Here is a 20,944-nt window from a genome sequence, read left to right on the forward strand (position 1 = left end):
GTAGCTGGACCCTACTTTTTTATTGCAAATTCGGATTCAGCGTCGAAAAATACATAAGAATATATAGGTCTGGTGAATTGCACAGACACTTTTGTTTTTTTTGTGGGCCTGTGTAATTGAATAATACTAAAAACATAATAAATCATTTATTAAATTTGTCACTAAAGTCCATGAATTTGAACAAAAATTTTAATAAATCTCTACTTTCAAATTTAAAATGTTGAGTTCTTAAGAATATAGATAAGTTTGATAATGAAATTAAGATAATTTTGCATAAAATTCGATTATTTGATACAAAATTCAACTGTTTTGTAGAAAATCAGCTTTTTTATTATTGAAAATTAATTCTCCTCAATAAAATGTGAACTAACATCACATCCATTGTCACAACTGTTTGTTATAAAATGTATGTGATTTGTTAAAAATTAGTCTTTTTAGGTAGAAAATTAATCTTATTAGTACAACATTCGTCTTTTCTGATAGAGCATTAATCTTCTGGGTTGAAAATTCAACTATTTGGTCAAAAATGTATGTATTTTATAAAGGATTCATCTTTTTTGTAAGAAAATAAAACTTCTTAATTGAAAATTCATCTTTTTGGTTGGAAATTTAAGTATTTAGTTGAAAAATGAACTTTTTTGTTTAAAGCTTACCTTTTAGCCTTAAAAATAGAAATTTTTTCATTCTTTTGGTTTAAAATACAAAGGTTTGGTTGAAAATTAATTTTTGTTCATTAAATACAACTGTTTTTTAGTATAAATTAAAACCTCAAATTTTTAAATAACTGAAATTTAACTATTTTGTTAAAAATTCAACGGTTTTGTGAAAAATTAGGGCTATCGGCTTTGAAATTCAACAATTTGGTAGAAAAATCAAGCAATTGGTTAAAAATTAAATGGTTTTGTTTAAAAATCGTTTTTTTTAAATTAAAAAATAATTAATTTTAATAAAAACTCAAGATAGCTTTGGCAAATTATATCACAAGATATTCTTAAATATAATTTTCTAACAAAAACATTAATTTACTACAAAAAAGACGATTTTTCAACAAAATATATGAACTTTCAGCGTAATAATTAAATTTTCAACTGAAAAAAACAAATTTCAAAAATAAAGTTGAATTTTAAGCCAAAAAGATTTAACTAAAATAGTTTAATTTTTAAACAAAAAAAGTTTTCAGCAAAAAAAAAATTTGAACCAAGAAAATTAATTTCTACCAAAAAAAAAAGACAATTTTGAACAAAATTAATCAATTTTCAAAAAAAAAGACAAATTACCAATCAAAAATTTAATAGTTAAATTTTCAGTTAAAAAGAACAATATTCAACGAAAAAAATAGTTCAATTTTCAAACAGTGATAAATTTTCAACTAAAATTATAAACCCTAAAATGGAATAGTTGAATTTTCAAACCAAAAAGTTTCAACTGGAATAGTTAACTTTTCAGTAAAAAAATTAATGAATTTTCAATTAAATAGTAGTTTTTCAACCAAAGTGCTTTGGTTTTTGAACTAATGAATTTTTAACTAGATACTTGAATTTTCAACTAAAAAACGATAAATTTTCAACAGAAAGTAGAATAGTTCAATTTTCAGTTAAAAACATTAATTTCAAACAAACAAACAAATAACGGGTTTTCATTAAAATACCTAAATACAGTTATATGAAGCTACTTTTACAAATAAAGAGACACTGTTATTTCATTTTATATTGCAACTAAAAAAAAAATAATCATGCTCTCGAACAAATTCCCTGACAATTCTGAATTCTTCAAGTAGCGTAAACACCCTGCTTATAAATAGTAATAAGTTGTTCAAAACATTATTTTTTCTAACTGAAATTAACCCATTAAGTCCCAGTCAGAAATATTTTTAACATTTTTTCCAATCGCTCCATACTATCAAAATGGTCCTAAAAAAATTGAGAATAATTATATCCGATCTAAAATTGTCTGACCTTTCGATTTATGTAATCAGAATTTTGAAGAAAATGCATTTTGAAAAAGTTATGGTTGTTTAATTAACAAAAAACATGGTTTTCAAAAAAAATTCATTTATATTTTCAGATCGAAAGCATCAACAAAAAAAAACATGGAGGCACCAAATATGGCGGCTTAAAATGAAACATTTTTTATATAAAAATTGTATTTTTTTAAACGACAACAATTTCATTCAAGATGGCGGGTCCAACATGGCGGCCAAAAATTTTTTAATTGTTTAATTTTCATAAAAATTGTTATTATGTTTCTTTTTTTGGATCGCTGATTACGAATATGGTATCAGAATTTCAAAATTCCAGATACAGATCCAATATGGTTGCCAATTTTTTAAATATTTTGGCCTCCATCTTGAATTTCGAAATTCTGATAACATATTCGTAATCAGCGACCCAAAAAATCCGTTAGTCGAAATTTTCATTAAAATTAAACAATTTAAAAAAAAATTGGGCGCCATATTAGATCCGCCACCTTGAATTTTGAAAATTTAACATCATATTCGTATTCAGCGAACCGAAAAACCTTTTGGCATACATTTTCATGGAAATAGAAAAAAAATTGTTGTTCAAAAAAATACAATTTTTATACTAAAATTTTTCATTTCAAGCTGCCATATTTGGTGCGACCATATTATTTTTTAAAAACCTGCAGGTATATTTTGAAGCTTAGGGTACATGGACACAAAAAATCCACAAACTTTACAAATCCACCGAAGCTTTCAACCCGAAAATATTGAAAAAACCAAAAAAAAATTATTTTTCAAATCACGTTTTTTGTTAAATAAACAGCCATAACTTTTTCAAAATGCATTTTTTCGAAATTATGATCACATAAATCGAAAGCTCAGGCAATTTTACATCGGATATGATTATTCTCCATTTTGTTTTGGACCGCTTTGATAGTATATGAAGCGATTGAAAAAAAATGTTGAAAATGTTTCCGGCTAGAACTTAATGGGTTACGTATTACCTCACTCTGATTGAAAAGTAGACATAAAGTCGAGAATTTAATTGAATTATATTGAATTTAATAATAAATAATTCAAACAATTATTCATGTTAATAATTTAATAAAATATTATTGCCTTGATCTAAGTAAAGGTCGAAAAGAAGCTGAATAATTCGAATAACACCGCTAAACTTAACTTGAAAATTGCTATAAACAGTAAATAATTTATTTAAACACCTAATTATCAATAGAAAATAATACTTTATATATCGGAAACAACTTTTATTGAAAAACTGCAAAACGTTATAAAACAGACTTTATAGGGTTGATACTTAAAATTAATTTTTAATTTGTATTCTATGGCTAATTGTGAAGAGAAATGTTGAGTTTAACCTCGACTCACCTAATATTGACGATTCTTAATAAAATTTACAAAAAACGTTTTTTTTTTATGGGCATTTTTTTTTGCGCAACCTTTCACTCGAGACAGTGAAATTAGCTGGCAATGAACTGAAAATACCTAATATTCTCAACTTTCTGGCTGAATAAAAATTTCCTTTTTTAGAATTATATACTCACAACATGCTTGCAAAAACTCATGTAAGAAGTCCAAAATCGAAGCTCGTCACTGAATTTGAATATTGCCTTTCTGTATAATCGTTTAACTTTGTTTACAATGGCATAATCTATCGCGGATTTCTTCTGCGTGATGCCTAATTTCTAAAAAAAATATATTGTTTTACATGTGCTAAATCAAACTCCTATATCAATGAAAAAAAACGTATTGTTGACTTACATTTCTACGCTCTTCAACGCGTTTTAAAAGGTTCATTTCATACTTTATATATTCCAAGTAATCCTCTTTCGACTTTGTGTCTAGAGTGTGCTTTTTTAGTTTCAATTCGAGCTCTTCTCGTTCCTTCAGTATAGCTCTGCATTTTAAACAGACAAATTTTCAAAAATGTTACCAGAAAATATATAAGAAAAACTCCAAATATAACCTATATTACAAACCTGGTTTCATTTTTGTCGAATAATTGTATCCTCTCCATCTGCTCCAGTTCAGGAATCGTATCCTCACATCGTTTCCCCGAAAATTCTGTCATCGTGAGTGTTTACTTCTAATTGTTATAATATTATTGATAATAATCTCTTTATTTTTATTTGTGATAAATGTTGTCGCACGGTTTACATCTTTAATCTATAGATGCAGGTGATTACACAACCCCCAATCTCTTTCACTTAACCATCAACTAACTTCACTTCATTAAAAGTAGGGGGGGGGGGGGGAATTCACTAAATAGATGAGATTAGGTCCGAACTAATTTTTTCTCTATGAATGTATTTGATAATTAGATTTTTTTTAAATTATTTGAGTAAATAAAAAAATATAATAATAATTATTATTTATTACGAAGATATTACATCAATTAAGTTTTGTCCACATACATCTGGTGTCATTGATTTCCCTCAACCAAAGAGAATATCTTTGCCCAAAGATATCTTTGCTTTGCCTCAACCAAAGATATTATAATATCTTTGCTCAACCCCTCAAAGATATTTGTTTCCCTTCAACACTGGACGAAGTGAAGTTAGCTAGGCGACGAAGTGACCCATCGTGACCGAGGTGACAGAAACCGCGAAATAGATACAGAATTCAAATCACTTAAAATTATGTCGAATTTCACTCAAAATAATTTTTGAGTGGAAAAATAATTTTTTTATTGCTGGGCTTTAATCTGCAACTTTTCTCCTATAATATCCTATCTGCTAATTATTTTTTACACTAAGCCAAATCCCTTTAGGAAACTTAAAAAATAAATATAACGAAATTGCAAGAGAGTTAAAAATATTTCAAGGAATTTGACAGGACTTTATTGAATCTGCAGGGATTTTCAAGGTTTTTCAATTATTTTAAAGAAATATTTTTAAAATCTTAAGCTATTTTAACAAAATACAAAGAATTTGGTAGAATTTCTAAATTTTTCAAGGATTTCTACAAAATAAAAAATAAAATAAAATTTCAAGGGACTTTAAAATATTTCAAGGAGTTGGACAGAATTTTAAAGATTTTATTCAACCTCCGGAGATTTTCAAGCATTTTAGGGCATTTTAATTATTTAACAAATGGGTTTAATAGGACCGTCATTATTATTTTACAGGATTTATGGCGTTCTAATATATTTTTCATATTTTAAGCTACTTTAACAGATTGCAAAGAATCTGAAGATTTTACAAAATTTTCAAGCGATTTCAAAGAATTTTGTAGGATTTTAAGATCAATTTGAACAAATTTCTAAAAAAATAGTTTAAAAATGAATGAAATAAATGAAAGTTTTTAAGTGATTTTAAGGAATTTTACAGGATTTAAAGAATTTTATTTAATCTCCCGGGATTTTCACATATTTCAAAGAATTTAACCAAATTTAAGGGGTTTTGTAAGACATCCAATTACTTTAAAGGAATTATGGCTATTTTTAAAATATTTTAAAGGTTTTCAGGGTGACCGTTTTAATCAAAGAACAAAATTGCCGGTCATTTCTCGGTTTTTCCCCGGGTTTGCAAATATTTTTCTCGGTCAATAAAATATAAAAAATCGAAATATAAAGCTAAACAATAAAAGTACAAGCAATACAAAATAGACAACAAACTAAAGCATTCTAAATGGAACTCTTGAATTTTTAACTTTTAAAATTGAAGTTTAAAAGTTTTTAAATTCAAAAATTTTCTATTGTATTTCCAAATCTTGAGAAATCTAGAAGTAGTTTTAAATTTTTTCAAATTTAGCTTCATTCAAAACTTCTCAATAACTTTAAAAATTAATTGAATTTGTCGTACACATTTTAGAAAATCCTGCAAATTAAAAAAAAGTCCTTAAAATTTGGTTTTCTAAATAACAATTAAACACTTATTATTTTTAGAAACAATTAGAATAATTTTAAGAGATATTTAGAAGTTTGAGAAAGATTAAAAATTAATTTAGATCTTGAAATGATTTCAAATATTTTTAACGAAGTATATTTTCCACAAAAATTTGGTTATTCGAAGCGAAATTTCGGTGATTTCGGAGAATTCCAATATTATTAAAAACGACCCATGAAGAATTTAAGGATTCTTTTTTAATTTTCTAAAAATTGTAAGAAAAATGTTATTCAGTTTAAAATATGTTTAGAAGTTCTAACATTTTTTTTCAAAAACTTCGTTTAAATTACTTGAAATCATTTTATTTTTTTAATTAATGTTGAATCTTTTAAAAACTTCTAAATATCCCTTAAGCGTGCTCAAATTTTTCTAAAAATAATACGTGTTCAATCCTTATTTATATGTCAAAATTCAACAATTTCGCTTACAAATTAAACATTTTATTAAGTAGAACAATAAAAATTGTAACGTTAAACTGCTAAAAGCTTTTCGAAATTTTAACAATTCAAAGCTTTCTATGCCAAACATTTAAGTTTTAAATTGTTTACTTTTAAATATTTGTCTTCAATTTAGTCGTCTTAAATTATAAGTCAAATATTGCTAAATACTAAATAATTACCCTTTTTCTTAATCAAAAATTTTTTTTATTAAATGGGTTAAAATGGAATAATTTAGACGGAAACAATATTTCTAATTCAATGAAAGCCATTAATTACAAATTATTTACGAATTTGGAAATTCGTTAACTTTTAACGGATTTATAAATGTTTTATCAAATCAATTATTTTACAGTTTTTAATACTTAAAGTACCGATCCATTTTAAAAATTATTTATTTATATTTGCAGTTGAAAAAATAAAACTGTTTTTTTTAATCCAAAATTTGCAACTTTAAACGTTTTTAATTTATAATTGTTTAAGTCTTCAAGACTGCACGTTAAAATTCTTTAATTTAAAAATAAAAATCTAAAATAGAGAATTGTTCAAGTAAAAGATTTTGGAATTACACATTATAAATTGAATGATATAATAATTTAAAAAGATCAATTCAACTAATTATTTGTAAAAACTGTTGAAATTGAATTTGGACAGATTTTTCTTTTGAAAATTTTTTAAATTCCCAGTCAAGAAATAAATTCACTATCATTTCCCGGTCTCAGAAAATTCTCGGTCATTTCCCGGTTGAGCGGCCACCCTGGGTTTTAAGCTAGGTTAACAGTTTACAAAGATTCTCTAGAGTTTATTAAGTATTCAGGTGATTTTAAAGAATTTTTTAGAATTTCTAAAGGTCTTAATATCGACTTTAAGAAGATTAAAACAAAATTTATTAATTTAAAATGAAATCTCAAGGATTTTAGAGGTATTTCAAGGAATATGACAAGATTTAAAGGATTTTTAAAGGTGGGTTTTTGTTTTCAGTTAAAACTATAAAAAATACTTGAATTCATTCAAATAAATAATCAAACATTATAAAATTCGATAAAATATGAGTAAATGTCATCCGATAACGTGTTCCTGACTACCATTTTCAAAGGTACGTCGTTATATATTTCAAAAGTAAGTTTAAGATCTAATTGTTAATACCCATTATTTTTCAGAAATAATTGTAGAATCGCAAAATGAAGCTTTTCTCGTGTCTAATTATAGATTCAAAGTTATAATGACTTTTAAATGTCCCCGAGTTTTTATGCCATTCGGTAACAAAACCGGTTTTTATTAATTTTATTTCAATTGCTTAAAAATGATAAATCGGGAAATTAAATTTCGGCAACTAATAAGTGCAGCTAAAACACAAATCAAATTGTCGATAAACAAAACTATTTTCAAACATAACATCTATTAAATTAATTAAAAAATATAGTTTTATTTCTAATTTTTATTTGCATAGTTTTATAATGATACGCTCGACTTTAAAAGAAAATTTTAACTGATGCTGCCTATCCTACCTTTAGAATCTAAAAAACTATAAAATTCAATAAAAAATAAACAATTTGGAAGTACCCTTTCTATTAACTGGTATGCAAGTTCTACATCTCACAAGTTATGAGAAAAAAAATTACTTTTTTCAAAAAAGCATTCAGGCCGATGATTATAAATTTTGTATGAAAACTTTCATGGAATGACCTACCGTACGTATGAAAGCATCAAGAATATTGAAGAAGAAAGGAAAAACATTCTTTAAAATTATCTTTTTTTTATTAATATACCCTGAAAATGGTATAAAAAACCTTACGACTTATCGGAAATGTTCATCCATTCGGGATTAGTTTTTAAGATACTGTACTCGGCGATAAATTGATCTGCCAACGTTGGAGTGAGCGCATTCACTGCTCTGGAGTATATCTTTGGTGCTTGGATACAATCGCCATGCTTAAATTCGAATTTTACAAAATCCATCCAGAATTTCACATCAGTGCTACCTAATTGCAAGATACCGATCTCAAAACACTCCCGCACCTTCTTTAAAACTATTTCAGGCTGCATCATCTCAATTTCTATCATTTTCTTGTGGAACTCTAAGCTAAAAGGCGGTAACAAGTACATGTTCTTGTAGATTTTCCGTATCTCGTCGATATCTGTAAATAAAGAGCTTTTATTTAGCATTGTCATTCCTTAATTAAACTATATGGGCATTAGGCCGTATCGAGAAAAAAAGTTGTTTGCACGAAGGTATAATTGGGGAGTTTCTTTTGGGAGTCAATTACAAACAAGATCCAAATAAATCAACAACGAATTAAATATAAAAAATGCATATAATCGGCAACGATTCGATCTTCATATGTTTCCTTTTCAAGCCTGTCAAAAATAATAATTTATTGTAAAACACACATTTTTGTTTTAAAAACTTAAATGCAACGTTAATAAATCAGGGTGTCTAGCAATTCTTAGGAACAAAATTTAAGGTATTTTCCAGGTTTTCCAGGTCAAGACATCAAAATTCTCCAGGTCTCCTTATTTTACATCAAATAATGAAATACACGTTTATCATACATGTAAAAAATGAACTATTTTGTAAGGCCAAAAATTTTGAAAGAAAGCCGAATCGTAAATAAACAAATTCTTAATTTTTCGCGAACATGAGTCGTCTTTGTGAAATCTTTGTAATGTCTTTCAAATCATTTAAATCTTTGTGAAATATTTTGAAATCTTTGTGAAGTATTAAAAACCTTAGTGAAAGCTTGAAATTTCGGTGAAATCTTTGAAAAATCTTTTGGCATTTTTCAAAGCTTTTGTAAAGTCTTTAAAATTCTTGAAATCTTTGAAATCTTTGTGAACTCTTTCTTTAATTTTTGTTTGTGAAATCTTTTGTGTTTGTTTAAAATCATTGAAGTCTTTTGAAATCTTGTCAAATGTGTCGAATCCTTTTGAAATCCTTATGAACTCTTCAAAGAAATTTTAAAATCTTCTCTTAGTCTTTTATATTCGTTTGAAATCACTGGAATATTTGAAATATTTGTGAAATCTTATAACAAATTTTGATATCGTTTAAAATATTTTAAATGTTTTTAAATCTTTGAAATATTTTGTACTGTACCCTTGTCGAAATCTTTTAAGTCCTTGAGGGCTTTGAAATCTACGAAAACTTTGTGAAATTTTTTTAAATCTTCATGAAATCTTTGAAATATTTTTGAAATGTTTCTTTAATCTTTGTTCGTAAAATCTTTTCTGTTCGTTTGAAATTATTAAATTCTTTTCAAATCTTCTCAAATTTGTTGAAACCCCTTGATACCATTAAAAATTCTTGAAATTTTTTAAGTCCTTAAGAATTCTTAAAAATATTTGAGAAATCTTTTGTAATCGTTTGAAATCTTGTCAAACATTTTTAACTCGTTTAGAATCTTTGAAATGGTTTGAAGTCCTTGAAATCTGGTGAACTGCACCCTTGTTGAAATCTTTGAAATGCTCTATATTTTGATCTCCTAAAAAATTTAAAAATTGTTTAAAATCTTTTAAATGTTTTGAGATCTTAGAAATGTGTTTTAATATATCCTTTTTTAAAAATTTAAACTATTTTGTAGGTTTTAAAATCTTTGTGAAATTTTCCAAATCTTTATGAAACGTTCGAAATCTTTGGGGAATTTGGTTTGAAAACTTTTTAATCTAGAGTACACGCCTTTTTAGAATGTTTGAAATCCTTGAAATATTTTGAAATGTTTATAAAATCTTGCTTGAATCTTTGTTTGGAAAATTTTTTGTATTCGTTGAAATGATTGAATTATTTGAAATATTTTGAAATCTTCTAAAATGTTTTAAAACCTCCTGAAATCGTTTCAAATTTTTCAAATCTTTTAAATCTGGTGTCCTGTACCCTTCTTCAAATCGTTAAAATCCTTTAAATCTTTAAAATTTTAAAATGTTTGTAAAATTGCTGTAAAATCTTTATGGAAATCTGGCGTGCGCGCCTTTTTCAAGTCATTAACATCCGTGAAATCTTTATGAAATTTTAAAGATGTTAAAAATATTTTGAAATATTTTGAAATCTTCAGAAACATTTTGTAATCTTTTGAAATCTGTTTTAAACTCAAAAACCAAGTGGTCAACCCCTCGAAAAATCCGTTTTATGACCATGGCTTATTCTAATTCGGAATCTGAATTAACATCGAAATATTAAACTAATAATTTTTATAATTTCTGAGTAGAACGCCTCAACAAAAAGTGCCTTGAAATATCTTTATTTATTCTGTAATAAACAAAAGATAAATTACATCTTGACGAATACAAAATTTTTCAGCAGCAATATTTTTTGAAAATGAGATGTTTCTTTTATAATAGGCTAAAAGATTTAAATTACTCTTCGTATTTCGATGAAATTACTGTTTTAAAATAAAATAAAAAAAGAATAATTAAATTCAAGGTTTTCGTGAAAAAATCAAGGAGATTTCCAGGTTTGCAAGGTTTAAAAAAATTCAAGGAAAGTTCCAAGTTTTCAAGGTTTTCAAGGTCACTAGACACCCTGTAAATATGTTTATATATACATAGATAACAAAAACATCGAGATATTGGGAATGGTGGTCTACCATTACCCCACATGGTGCCGAAAAATGGAACTAGAAAGAGTAGGTACAATTTTGAACATGTATTTCAATTTGTGCATAAAAGATTTTACGATTGTTTTGTGAATACTAAAAACAAATATGCATCAGAAAAAAATAGTTTTAGATAGAATTTCTATCTTATACAGTGAAAAAACACATTTTTGTGAATACGAATAATAGACGACTGGAATTTAAATAGACTAACTTTTGGATTAGATTTTTAAATAGTAAATATTTCATGCATAAATTAATAAAAACACTTTGTTTCCGATAAAGACTTATTTTTTTTATTCAATAAATACTTTAAACAGAAATTCTCTCGTCTATTATCCACATTATCCAATTCAAGAAATCAGAGAATTTTTCTAAATATATGCCGAAAATTTGGCATAATTCCACCTCAATTAGATAACCACAATAAATTCAAAAAGCTTAGATTCTTTTATGCGTTTAATAAGAGTTAGAATTAATAGACTCTCTAAATTTGTTAAAATAAAAATTTTAAATACAGAGATCGGGGATATTCAATGTAAAATTTTCGACATCAACCAACAACTTGAGTTTCCACATGATAGATTTGTTTTATATACAACTATATTTATTGACTTTGTATTTAAGTTTTTTAAACTAAAATTAGTTTTTTAAAATCAATTATTATTTTTGACAGGCCTGAATAGAGACCATATGAGATCCGAAATGTTGCCGATTATATATTTTTTTTATATTTAATTCGAAGTACTTCATCAGATTTTAAGAGCAAGCAAATTTATTTGTTGAGATTTAAATCATCAATAAAATAGCTCAAATCAAGCCGATTTATACCTGTATAGCGATATTTCCATTAAAATATGTTTTACCCTCCCTAATTAACTTTGAAGTTTAAAAAATCGAAAAAAGTCGACTTTTTCACTATTTTCTTAGAGCCACGGTAAATTTCTCGACTATTTTACCATGTAATGTAAATAATAATAATACGTTGCAACAATATTATATAAGGAATATTTATATTAAAATAATTTTTATTGACTTTGAATTACAAGTAATTTCCGTTTTTTCTATACGCCCTAATGGGCATTATAATAGATAAAAACAAATTTTTCTTTACTTTGAAGCTCAGAGACCTTAATAACCTCATGGAACATGTTCTTTAAATAATCAGTGAACTAAAATTAGACTTTTTAAATAATAAATTGGTTCTTTAAAGTATGTAATATTTTAGTCGATTTTTATTGGTTTTGTCATTTCCCCCCTTTTTGAACCCTCATACGGTACACTGGTGCGAATTCGCACCCGACGTTTTTTTTTGGCATTTACGCAAACACAGCTGTAGCGGATTATCCCCATATATGTACATTAAATATGTGTGGTATATGCTAGTTGTTTATTATATTTTCAATATATTAAATAATTAATATTAACATTGCAAACAAACCAATGCGCACCAGTGTACATTTTCATAGATTTCAGGAAAGGGAACAATATTGGACTATGATTTTCTATTCATATTTTGCTTCGATTTCGAGAAAAATGATATTTCTACAATTTTCGAGATAAAGACCAATTTTTCTTTACCTTGAAGCTCAGAGATATTAATAATCTCGTGGAACGTGTTCTTTAAATAGTCAATGAATTCAAAACAGACGTTTTTAAAAAAAAAATGTTAAATATCATAAATTAAATGCTTATACAAGTTAAACTTCTGGTAATGGTCGAACTTTATAGATTTTAGGAAGGGAAACAATTTTGAACTATGAACTGATTTTCATATGTTGCGTCATTTTCTAGAAAAAAAGAGCTTTTTAGATGCTAAAAATGGAAAAATCTTTTTTTCTCAAAAACGCGGAATGCGAATTGTTTTTTTTCCTGGCAGAACCGAATAATTTTGACATCTTACATACTAATGCTTAGCCTTGAGTAATCTTTTCAATTTAAATTCTTGAAATCTTGAAATATCCTGAAATATCCTGAAATATTTTTAATCTTTTAGAAATATTTTTTAATCTTTCAAAATGACGTACATGCCATCGTGAAATTTTTTGTATTTTTGTGTAATCTTTTAAATCCTTGAAATCTTTGGAAATATTCTAAAATATTTGTAAATCTTTTAAAATATTTGGAATCTTTTTAGAAATCTTTTCAAATTTTGCAAATCCTTAAAGTGTTTATGAATTCTTTTCAAATCTTTGAAATTTTATCAAATCTTCCAAAATCATTTGAAATCTTATAAACCTGACGTGCAACGCATTTGTAAATGTTAGAAAGACTTAAAATCATGAGATTTTTGAAATTTGTTGAAATATTATTTACACGCTTTTCTGAAATCTTTGGAATCCTTAAGCAATCTTTGTAATTTTCTAAAATCTGTTGAAACCCTTTGAAATTTTCGAAATCTTTTAACTCTGTCGTACGACTTTGTGAAATCTTTGAAATACTTGAAACCTTGGTAAGATCTTTAAAATCTTTGAATTCTGATGTGCACGCCTTTGTGAATTCTTCTGAATCCTGGTACAATCTTTGAAATTTTGTGAAATATTTTTTAGGTCTTTTGAAATATATTTTAATCTTCCAAAATCTTTTGAAATCTTATAAATCTGACGTACAACGCCTCCATGAAATCTTTGAAATTTCTGATATCGTGGTGAGATCTTTGACATCTTTGTCAAATCTTTGAAATCTGATGGACAAGCCTTTTAGAAATCTTTTGAATTCTTGAAATCTTTTAAAACATTTTAAAATCTTTGTAAAGTCTTTGAAATTGTTTTAATATTTTTAAAAAATCCTTGAAATCTTCTGATCTGATATATTTTGAAATCTTCTGACATATTGTGAAATCTTTGAAATCTGACGTACAGGATTTTATAAAATCCTTGAAATCTTTATAAAATCTAGTGAAATTTTTGAAATATTAAAAAATTTATGAAATCTTTGAACCCTGTGCAATATTAAAAATTTTGTGAAATCTTTCGAAATAATTTTAAAGTCTTTAAAAATCTTTAAAATATTTTGAAATCTTCTGACATATTTTGAAATCTTTGTAAAGCCCTTTGAAATTTGTGATATATTCAAAAAAATTTAATCTGATGTACACGCCGTTATGAAATATTTGAAATCTTTGAAATCTGATGTACAGGATTTTATGAAATCCTTGAAATCTTTATCAAATCTTTTGAAATTTTTGAAATACTTAAAAATCTTTAAAATCTGATGTACACGCTTTTATGAAATCTTTTAAATCCTTGTGCAATCTTTGAACCCTATGCAATATTTTAAATTTTGTGAAATATTTTGAAATCTTATAAATTCAAGTGCAACGCCTCCGTGAAATCTTTGAAATTTCTGATATCTTGGTGATATCTTTAAAATCTTTGAAATCTGACGTACAAGCCTCTGTAAAATCTTTTGAATCCTTGTACAATCTTTGGAATCTTTGACATTTTTTTAAATATTTAAAAATCCTTGAAATCTTCTGAAATCTTTGAAATCTTTTGAAATTTTCTGACATATTTTGAATTATTTGTAAAGTCTTTTGTGCAATCTTCGAAATCTACTGGAATATTTTGAAATCTTTGCGAAGTCTTTTGAAATCGTTCGAAATCTGATGTACACACACGTCACGAAAATTTAAAGAGATTTCCAGACTTTCATGGTTAAAAAACTCAAGGTGAATTCCGGGCTTTAAGGTCGCGGGAAACTATGAATAAGGCTTAAGACCGATTAAAATTTATCAATCGGCTCTTTCTTTCTGAGACCTTACCTTTATTCTCCACAGCCCATTCCAAGTAAGCAATCTTCATTTCCTGTGCTATATTTTGAGGAGCATATAACGCCGATTGGAAAACTTGTTCAGTTTTTTCCGGATTTTTTGCTTGGACGTGTCGCAACTTCATTCTCCACACAGATAAGGACTTCTCTCCTAGTAATTTTGTAGCCTAAAATTAGAGCTGCATTAAAGTAAATAATACATACATACAATAAATTATCATGTAAGAAACTTGTGCTCTAATTTCCGACTGTAAAACATTGTTAGTACCTGTACTAATATTTCGGATGCAGAATCGTCAGGATCGGTTCTCAAGTGATAACTGAATCTCGAATGCCACAGTTTTTCGCTATTTGGTAAAGCTTCAGTTGCCCAGCGTAAAACTTCAGCCAATTTTTTCTGCGAAACCTCATCTTTTCCATCCGTATTCAACATCCCCATCTAAAGAAAAGAAAAAAAACTTAAATGAATCCATAATTCTACGAAATTATAATAAAAATTTTTATATACACGTTTATTTAATTCCGTACCCAGTACAAGTAATATTGTTCTGTCAATAGTTTGGCCTGATGGCCTTGAAATAAAGCAGTCTTCAACAATTTTCTTTTGAAGTTTGGCAATGATTTGCCTTTTTGATTGATTTCTAAGAGGCAATCAATGTAAAGAGACCACATTTCTTCACTTTTCAATGTTTCAACAGCTCTCAGGTATACTTCATTGCAAGAAGCTATACGGTCTCTCACTGATTTTTGTTCTGTGCAGCTAACCTCGACTGCGGTATCATTACTGTATGGACTTGGCAAACCTTTCAATTCACGACGGGCCATTGTATCCCACACAAGCGGTTCTTTCTCGTATTTGTTTATCATGTCACTAAAAAAGAATAGATTTTGTTGTAGATTCGGGGTGTCTACTCAAATCCAGGAAAAAAATTCCCTGACAATTCCAGGTTTTTTCCAGGCACAATTATTTATAGTACGGAGCTATTAAAGTATTTTGCATTTTAAAAACTATCGACTCCGAATATGTATACCGTTTTGAGATTTTGTTAAAAATAATGTTTTTCTTTCAGTTTGTAGAGATAAAATTCATATTTTTATTTTAGAAAGCTTTGAAAAATTTTATTACAAAATATTTTTAAATATATTAGCAACATGGATTAATTAATAATTAAATAATACTAAAAACATCATTACTAATTTCTTGAAATAGTCCCTCCATGAATTTAAACAATTAATCAAACAAATTTTTAGTTTTAAATATTGCATTTTTAACCAAATAGATGAATTTTTAGCCAAATAGTTGAATTTTCGACTAAAAAAGATTAATTTTCAATCAAAGAGTTGAATTTTCATCTAAGAAAGATCATTATTTAAGCAAACATGGAATAGTTAAATTTTAAGTTCAAAAAAAATTTTTTTTTAAAGTGATTATGTGAATGATTATGTAAATTGATTAATCTTGAAAAAAACAGACGAAATTTTAATAACAACAAAAAATAATTTTTTAGCAAAAGAGTTTAACCGTCAACCAAGTAGTTTTATTTTCAACAACAAAAAGGAATTTTCAAATCAGAAGATTAATTTTCTATCAAAAGAACGATTTTTTAAAAAATACATGAATTTTCAACGGAATAGTTAAACTTGTAACGAAAAAAAGTGCCAATAATATAGTTGAATTTTAAGCTAAAAAGATAAATTCTTAACTAAAGTAATGAATCTTAGAATAGTTGAGTTTTCGACCAAAACGAGAATTTTCACCAAACAAAAATTAATTTTAAACCCAGAAAATTAATTTCTATATAAAAAAAAACATTTTCGACAAAAATGTAAAAGTTAAATTTTCAGTTAAAAATAACAATATTCAGCGAAAAAAAAACTAATTAAAAAAAAGTTACATTTTCAAACAAAGTGATGTATTTTTCACTAAAATGATGAGCCATTAACTGAAATAGTACCATTTTTAACCAAAAAGATGAATTTTCGACTAAAAAAGAAAAAATTCTCATCCATAAATTAAATAGTTACATCGTCAGTTCAAAATTAATTTTTAACAAAAATAAAAAAATGTCAAAAAAATAGTTAGAGGTTCAACTGAAATACTTGAATTTACAGTAAATAAATTATTTTCATAAAAAAACAACGAAATTTTAACAAGATATCTCATTTTTTTAACCAAAGTAATGAATTTTCAATTAAAATGATAGACCTTAAACCAAAAAATAATTATTTGTAACAAAAAATGTTTACTTTCAACCAAGCAATTGAATTTTCATTCTCAAAAAAATAAATTATGAAGGAAAGATGCGAGTTGATATTTAAACAAAAATATATTTTGACTTTCGATCAAAAACATTTGAATAAAGCCAAAAATACAAGTTTTCAACATGAGTTGAATTTTCAACTAAGAGAGATTTTTCAGTCAAGACAAATAAAAAATGGCAAAGAAACTGTTGAGTCTTCAAGGAAAAATAAATATTTTTATACAAGGATATTGACCATAATTTGAAACAAACAAAGAAACACGAAAACAGTCGACTTTTGAACCGAAAGAATGAATTTTTACTATAAAGCATCATTTTCTACTAAGAAAGATAAATTTTTAACAGCAAAAAAATAACTTTTCTACCATTAGACATCAATTTTCAATCGAAAAGGGTAAATTCTCTATCCAAAAAGAAATGAGTTTAAAAAAATTAAGTTTTAACCAAAAAAAGTTTCATTTTTAAACAAATAATTGAATTTTCAAACAAACCAAGTTACTTTTCTACCGCAAAAGATCCGAAAGAATTAATTCTCTATCCAAAAAGACTTTTTAACAAACAAAAAAAATTGTATTTCAACCAAATAATTGAATTTTTGAATGAAAAAGACGATCTTCAACCAAGAAAAATAAGTTTTCAATCAAATAGTTGAATGTTAAACAGAAAAATTCATTGTTATCCAAACAGTTGGAATTACAACGAAATAGTTAAAGTTTCAATAAAAAATACGAATTTGTAACCAAAAAAATTTTATTTTCAACCAACAAGACGATTTTTTTAAAAGGCAGATAAAATATCAATCTTAAATGTTCATTTTCACCAATACAAGATCATTCTTAACTAAGAAAGAAATTTTTCAAACAAATAATTGAATTTCCAAACAAAAAAAAATTACTTTTCTGCCAAAAAAATCCAAAAGAACTAATTTTATATCCAAAAAAGTAACTATTCAATAAAACAGTCAAATTTTGAACAAAAAAGACGACTTTTGAACAAACAAACAAATTTTATTTCAACCGAACAGTTTAATTTTCAAGTTAAAAAAACGATTTTTGTAGAAGAACATCGAAATATCAACCTGAAAAACTGAATTTTCCACAACACAATATAATTTTCAACCAAATGGTTGAATGTTTAACAGAAAAATTAATTATTAACAAAACAGTTGGATTTACAACCAAATAAATGAAATTTGAATAAAAATATACGAATTTTCAACCAAAAACAATTGCGTTTTCGACGAACAAGACGAATTTTTTAGAAGTCAGTTAAACTATGAACACTTAAATGCTCATTTTCAACAATAAAACATCATTCTTAGCCAAGAAAGATCATTTGCAAGCAAATAATTGGATTAAAGAAAGAAAGTTCAACTAAAAAGTTAAATTTAAAACAAAAAAGTTAATTTTCAACGAAGAAAAATTAATCGTCGACACAAGATTTTTCTTTTCTACTATAAAAGATAAATTTTCAATACAAAAGGACAAAAAAACTTTTTAGTGAAATATTTCAATTTTTATCCAAATATTTCAATTTTCAATCTACAAATAACAAATAATTTTTAACCAAACAGCTGCATTTACAACCAAATAGTGTAACTTTCAATCAAAATTTAAAAGAGATGAATTTTCAACTAAAAATTAAAAAGAATTAACTTTGAACCAAAAATAGAGGGGAAAATTATTTCGTTCTGCAACACATCTTGCTTGAAACTTAGTTTATCAAGCAAAAATGGGGATTCATGTATTAACTGTGGAACAGATGACAAATTTTTAAAAAGTATTTTTCTTGAATCAGAGAAGATTATATCAAAATACTCACTTCATGATTTTTTTCTGCAATGCTTCTGTGTTTTCATAACGTTGCGTCGTATTTAGTAAGTCGATCATAATCCTGACATCATTTACTTTTTCAACAGCTTCCTCGTATATAATTTCGACTTTTATAAATTGATTTGATATTTCTCCACAATCCGCGGGTAAATTTGTTGGTTTTTTATTCTTACCGGCAGTTTTAATCCTTGAGACTACGAGTTCCAACTCTAGTCTACAATCAAATACATTTTTGTAAGAAACACTCGTTACTGTTTTTCGGTGCGAATAATTTATCATAAATTAAATTGTGTTCATTTGCTTACTTGTACATATCTAAATAGAGTAATGTTGACGTTGGATGGAGGTACAAACCACGTAATAATAGTGTTCTTGCATTTTCAAAATTTTTGGCTTCTTCTATTTCCCATCGTACAGCGATGTGCCAGAATTTATCTTCGCGATGAATCTGCAATATCCTATTAAGCATGCGACTTCCGCAGTTCTTAAATCCCTATAAAATCAGAGGTAGATTTCAGCAGAGCAATATAATTTAATTTTTCTTAAAATTCCTTAAAGGAAATTGACAAAAAGTTGAGAATTTTAACCCTCAAACGGTACACTGGTGCGAATTCGCACCCGAAGTTTTTTCATTTTATTGACACTTACGCAAACACACCTGCAGCAGATTATACCCACATATATTAAATATATATGTTAAGTATGTGTGATATACGCTAGTTGTTTATTATATGTTCAATATATTAAATAATTAATATTAACAGCGCAAAAAAACCAATTCGCATCGTTTGAGGATTAAGTCTCTGTTAGCAATCGACTACAAAACGTCCATTTCTTTTAATAAATTAATACTTCACACTTCAGAGGATAAAATGGTCTCAAAATAGGGAAAATAGGATGATTTTTCACCAAATATATCATTTGTTTATCAAATAGCTGAATTAACAGCAAAAAAGATGATATAGCTAACAATGGAATATTTAAATTTTCAGTTAAAACCTTGATTTCCCCCCCAAAAAACGGAATTTTATCAAGAATACTTGAATGTTTAAACAATAAGATTAATTTTCAAACAAAACCAAAAAAAAATTTTATTTGGTACAAAAACATAAAATTTTCAACCTGAAAATAAGCATTTTCAAGAAAAAAGTTCTTTTTCAATCAAAAAATTGAAACGCTAACCAAACAGTTTAATTTGCTAACAAAACAGTTAAATTTTTAAGCCAAAAAGAAATGTTTGCCTACAAAAAAGTTTAATTCTCGACCCGAAAATATAACGTTTTAAGAAAAATGTTGATTTTCAACCAAGTAGTTGAATTTTCAACCCAAAAAGATCGATTTTATAGAAAACAGTTTAATTTTTAACAAAAGAAAGTCATTTTAAACTAAGAAAGGTGACTTTTCTGCCAAAAAGATGATTTTTTTAATCCAAAAAGACGATTTTTTTTAAGACAGTTGAATTTTCAACAAAAAAGTTCATTTTCAACTAAGAAAGATGACTTCTACCAAAAATATGACTTTTCTATCAAAATTGATGATTTTTCAATCCCAAAGCACGAATTTTGCATCCAAAATAGTTGAATTTTCAACAAAGTAGTTAAATTTTTAAACAAATAGTAGATTTTAAACTAAAACATATGAGGTCTGAACCAAAAATACAATAGTATACTTTTCTAACAAAAACTATTTCTAGGAGTGCAATAAAAATATTTGAAAAATTGTAAAGCCAAAAAGAGGAATTTTTTTGAATATAATTGAATTTTCAACCGAAAACTGAGATATTTGACCAAAAATATGATTTTTAAACAAAATAGTTGAATTTTCTACTGAAAAAGATGAATTTTCTAACAAAGAAGATTAAACTTGAAGCGAAAACGGTTGCACTTTCTATCAAAATAGTTAAACGTTCAACCCAAAAAGATGATTTTCTAGAAGAAAGTTAATTTTCTACGAAAAATTGAATTTTCGACTCAAAAATATGAATTTTCAAGAAAAAATCCGCCCGCTTCACGGGCACATTCTCAAAGCGCCCTGTGCGCGCGGCTCGCTTCGCTCGCAAGTTTGAGCGCGTATTAGGTTGTTTCAAAAGAAAATTATTATTATTATTACACCATTAAGCCATTTCCCTTTCGGGGTAGGCGTGACTCACTCGGCAGGGGAAAGGAGTAGTGTGTGGAAGGGATAGAGAT

At 26.6% G+C, this 20,944-nt stretch overlaps 2 protein-coding genes across 3 annotated transcripts in view; both read right to left on the minus strand.

The window, feature by feature from the left end:
- LOC117169354 (U3 small nucleolar RNA-associated protein 6 homolog) overlaps positions 1-4,160 on the minus strand; it is a 27,338-nt gene extending 23,178 nt beyond the window's left edge. For both annotated transcript variants that reach the window (XM_033355693.1, XM_033355694.1), the window contains exons 1-3: positions 3,958-4,160; positions 3,740-3,875; positions 3,523-3,663 (exon numbers count right to left, since the gene is read on the minus strand). In XM_033355693.1, the coding sequence (XP_033211584.1) occupies positions 3,523-3,663; positions 3,740-3,875; positions 3,958-4,049 (369 nt within the window). In that variant the 5' untranslated portion in view covers positions 4,050-4,160. The remainder of the gene's footprint in view (positions 1-3,522; positions 3,664-3,739; positions 3,876-3,957) is intronic.
- Positions 4,161-8,041: 3,881 nt separating this feature from the next.
- The window catches only part of LOC117169355 (U3 small nucleolar RNA-associated protein 6 homolog), a 16,316-nt gene continuing 3,413 nt past the window's right edge, over positions 8,042-20,944 (minus strand). The window contains exons 4-9 of the mRNA XM_033355695.1: positions 19,061-19,248; positions 18,745-18,969; positions 15,191-15,533; positions 14,931-15,101; positions 14,655-14,829; positions 8,042-8,440 (exon numbers count right to left, since the gene is read on the minus strand). Of these exons, the coding sequence (XP_033211586.1) occupies positions 8,094-8,440; positions 14,655-14,829; positions 14,931-15,101; positions 15,191-15,533; positions 18,745-18,969; positions 19,061-19,248 (1,449 nt within the window). The 3' untranslated portion in view covers positions 8,042-8,093. The remainder of the gene's footprint in view (positions 8,441-14,654; positions 14,830-14,930; positions 15,102-15,190; positions 15,534-18,744; positions 18,970-19,060; positions 19,249-20,944) is intronic.

The sequence above is a fragment of the Belonocnema kinseyi genome, chromosome 3 (genome assembly GCF_010883055.1).
Source record: "Belonocnema kinseyi isolate 2016_QV_RU_SX_M_011 chromosome 3, B_treatae_v1, whole genome shotgun sequence".
In the NCBI taxonomy this organism is placed as follows: Eukaryota; Metazoa; Arthropoda; class Insecta; order Hymenoptera; family Cynipidae; genus Belonocnema; species Belonocnema kinseyi.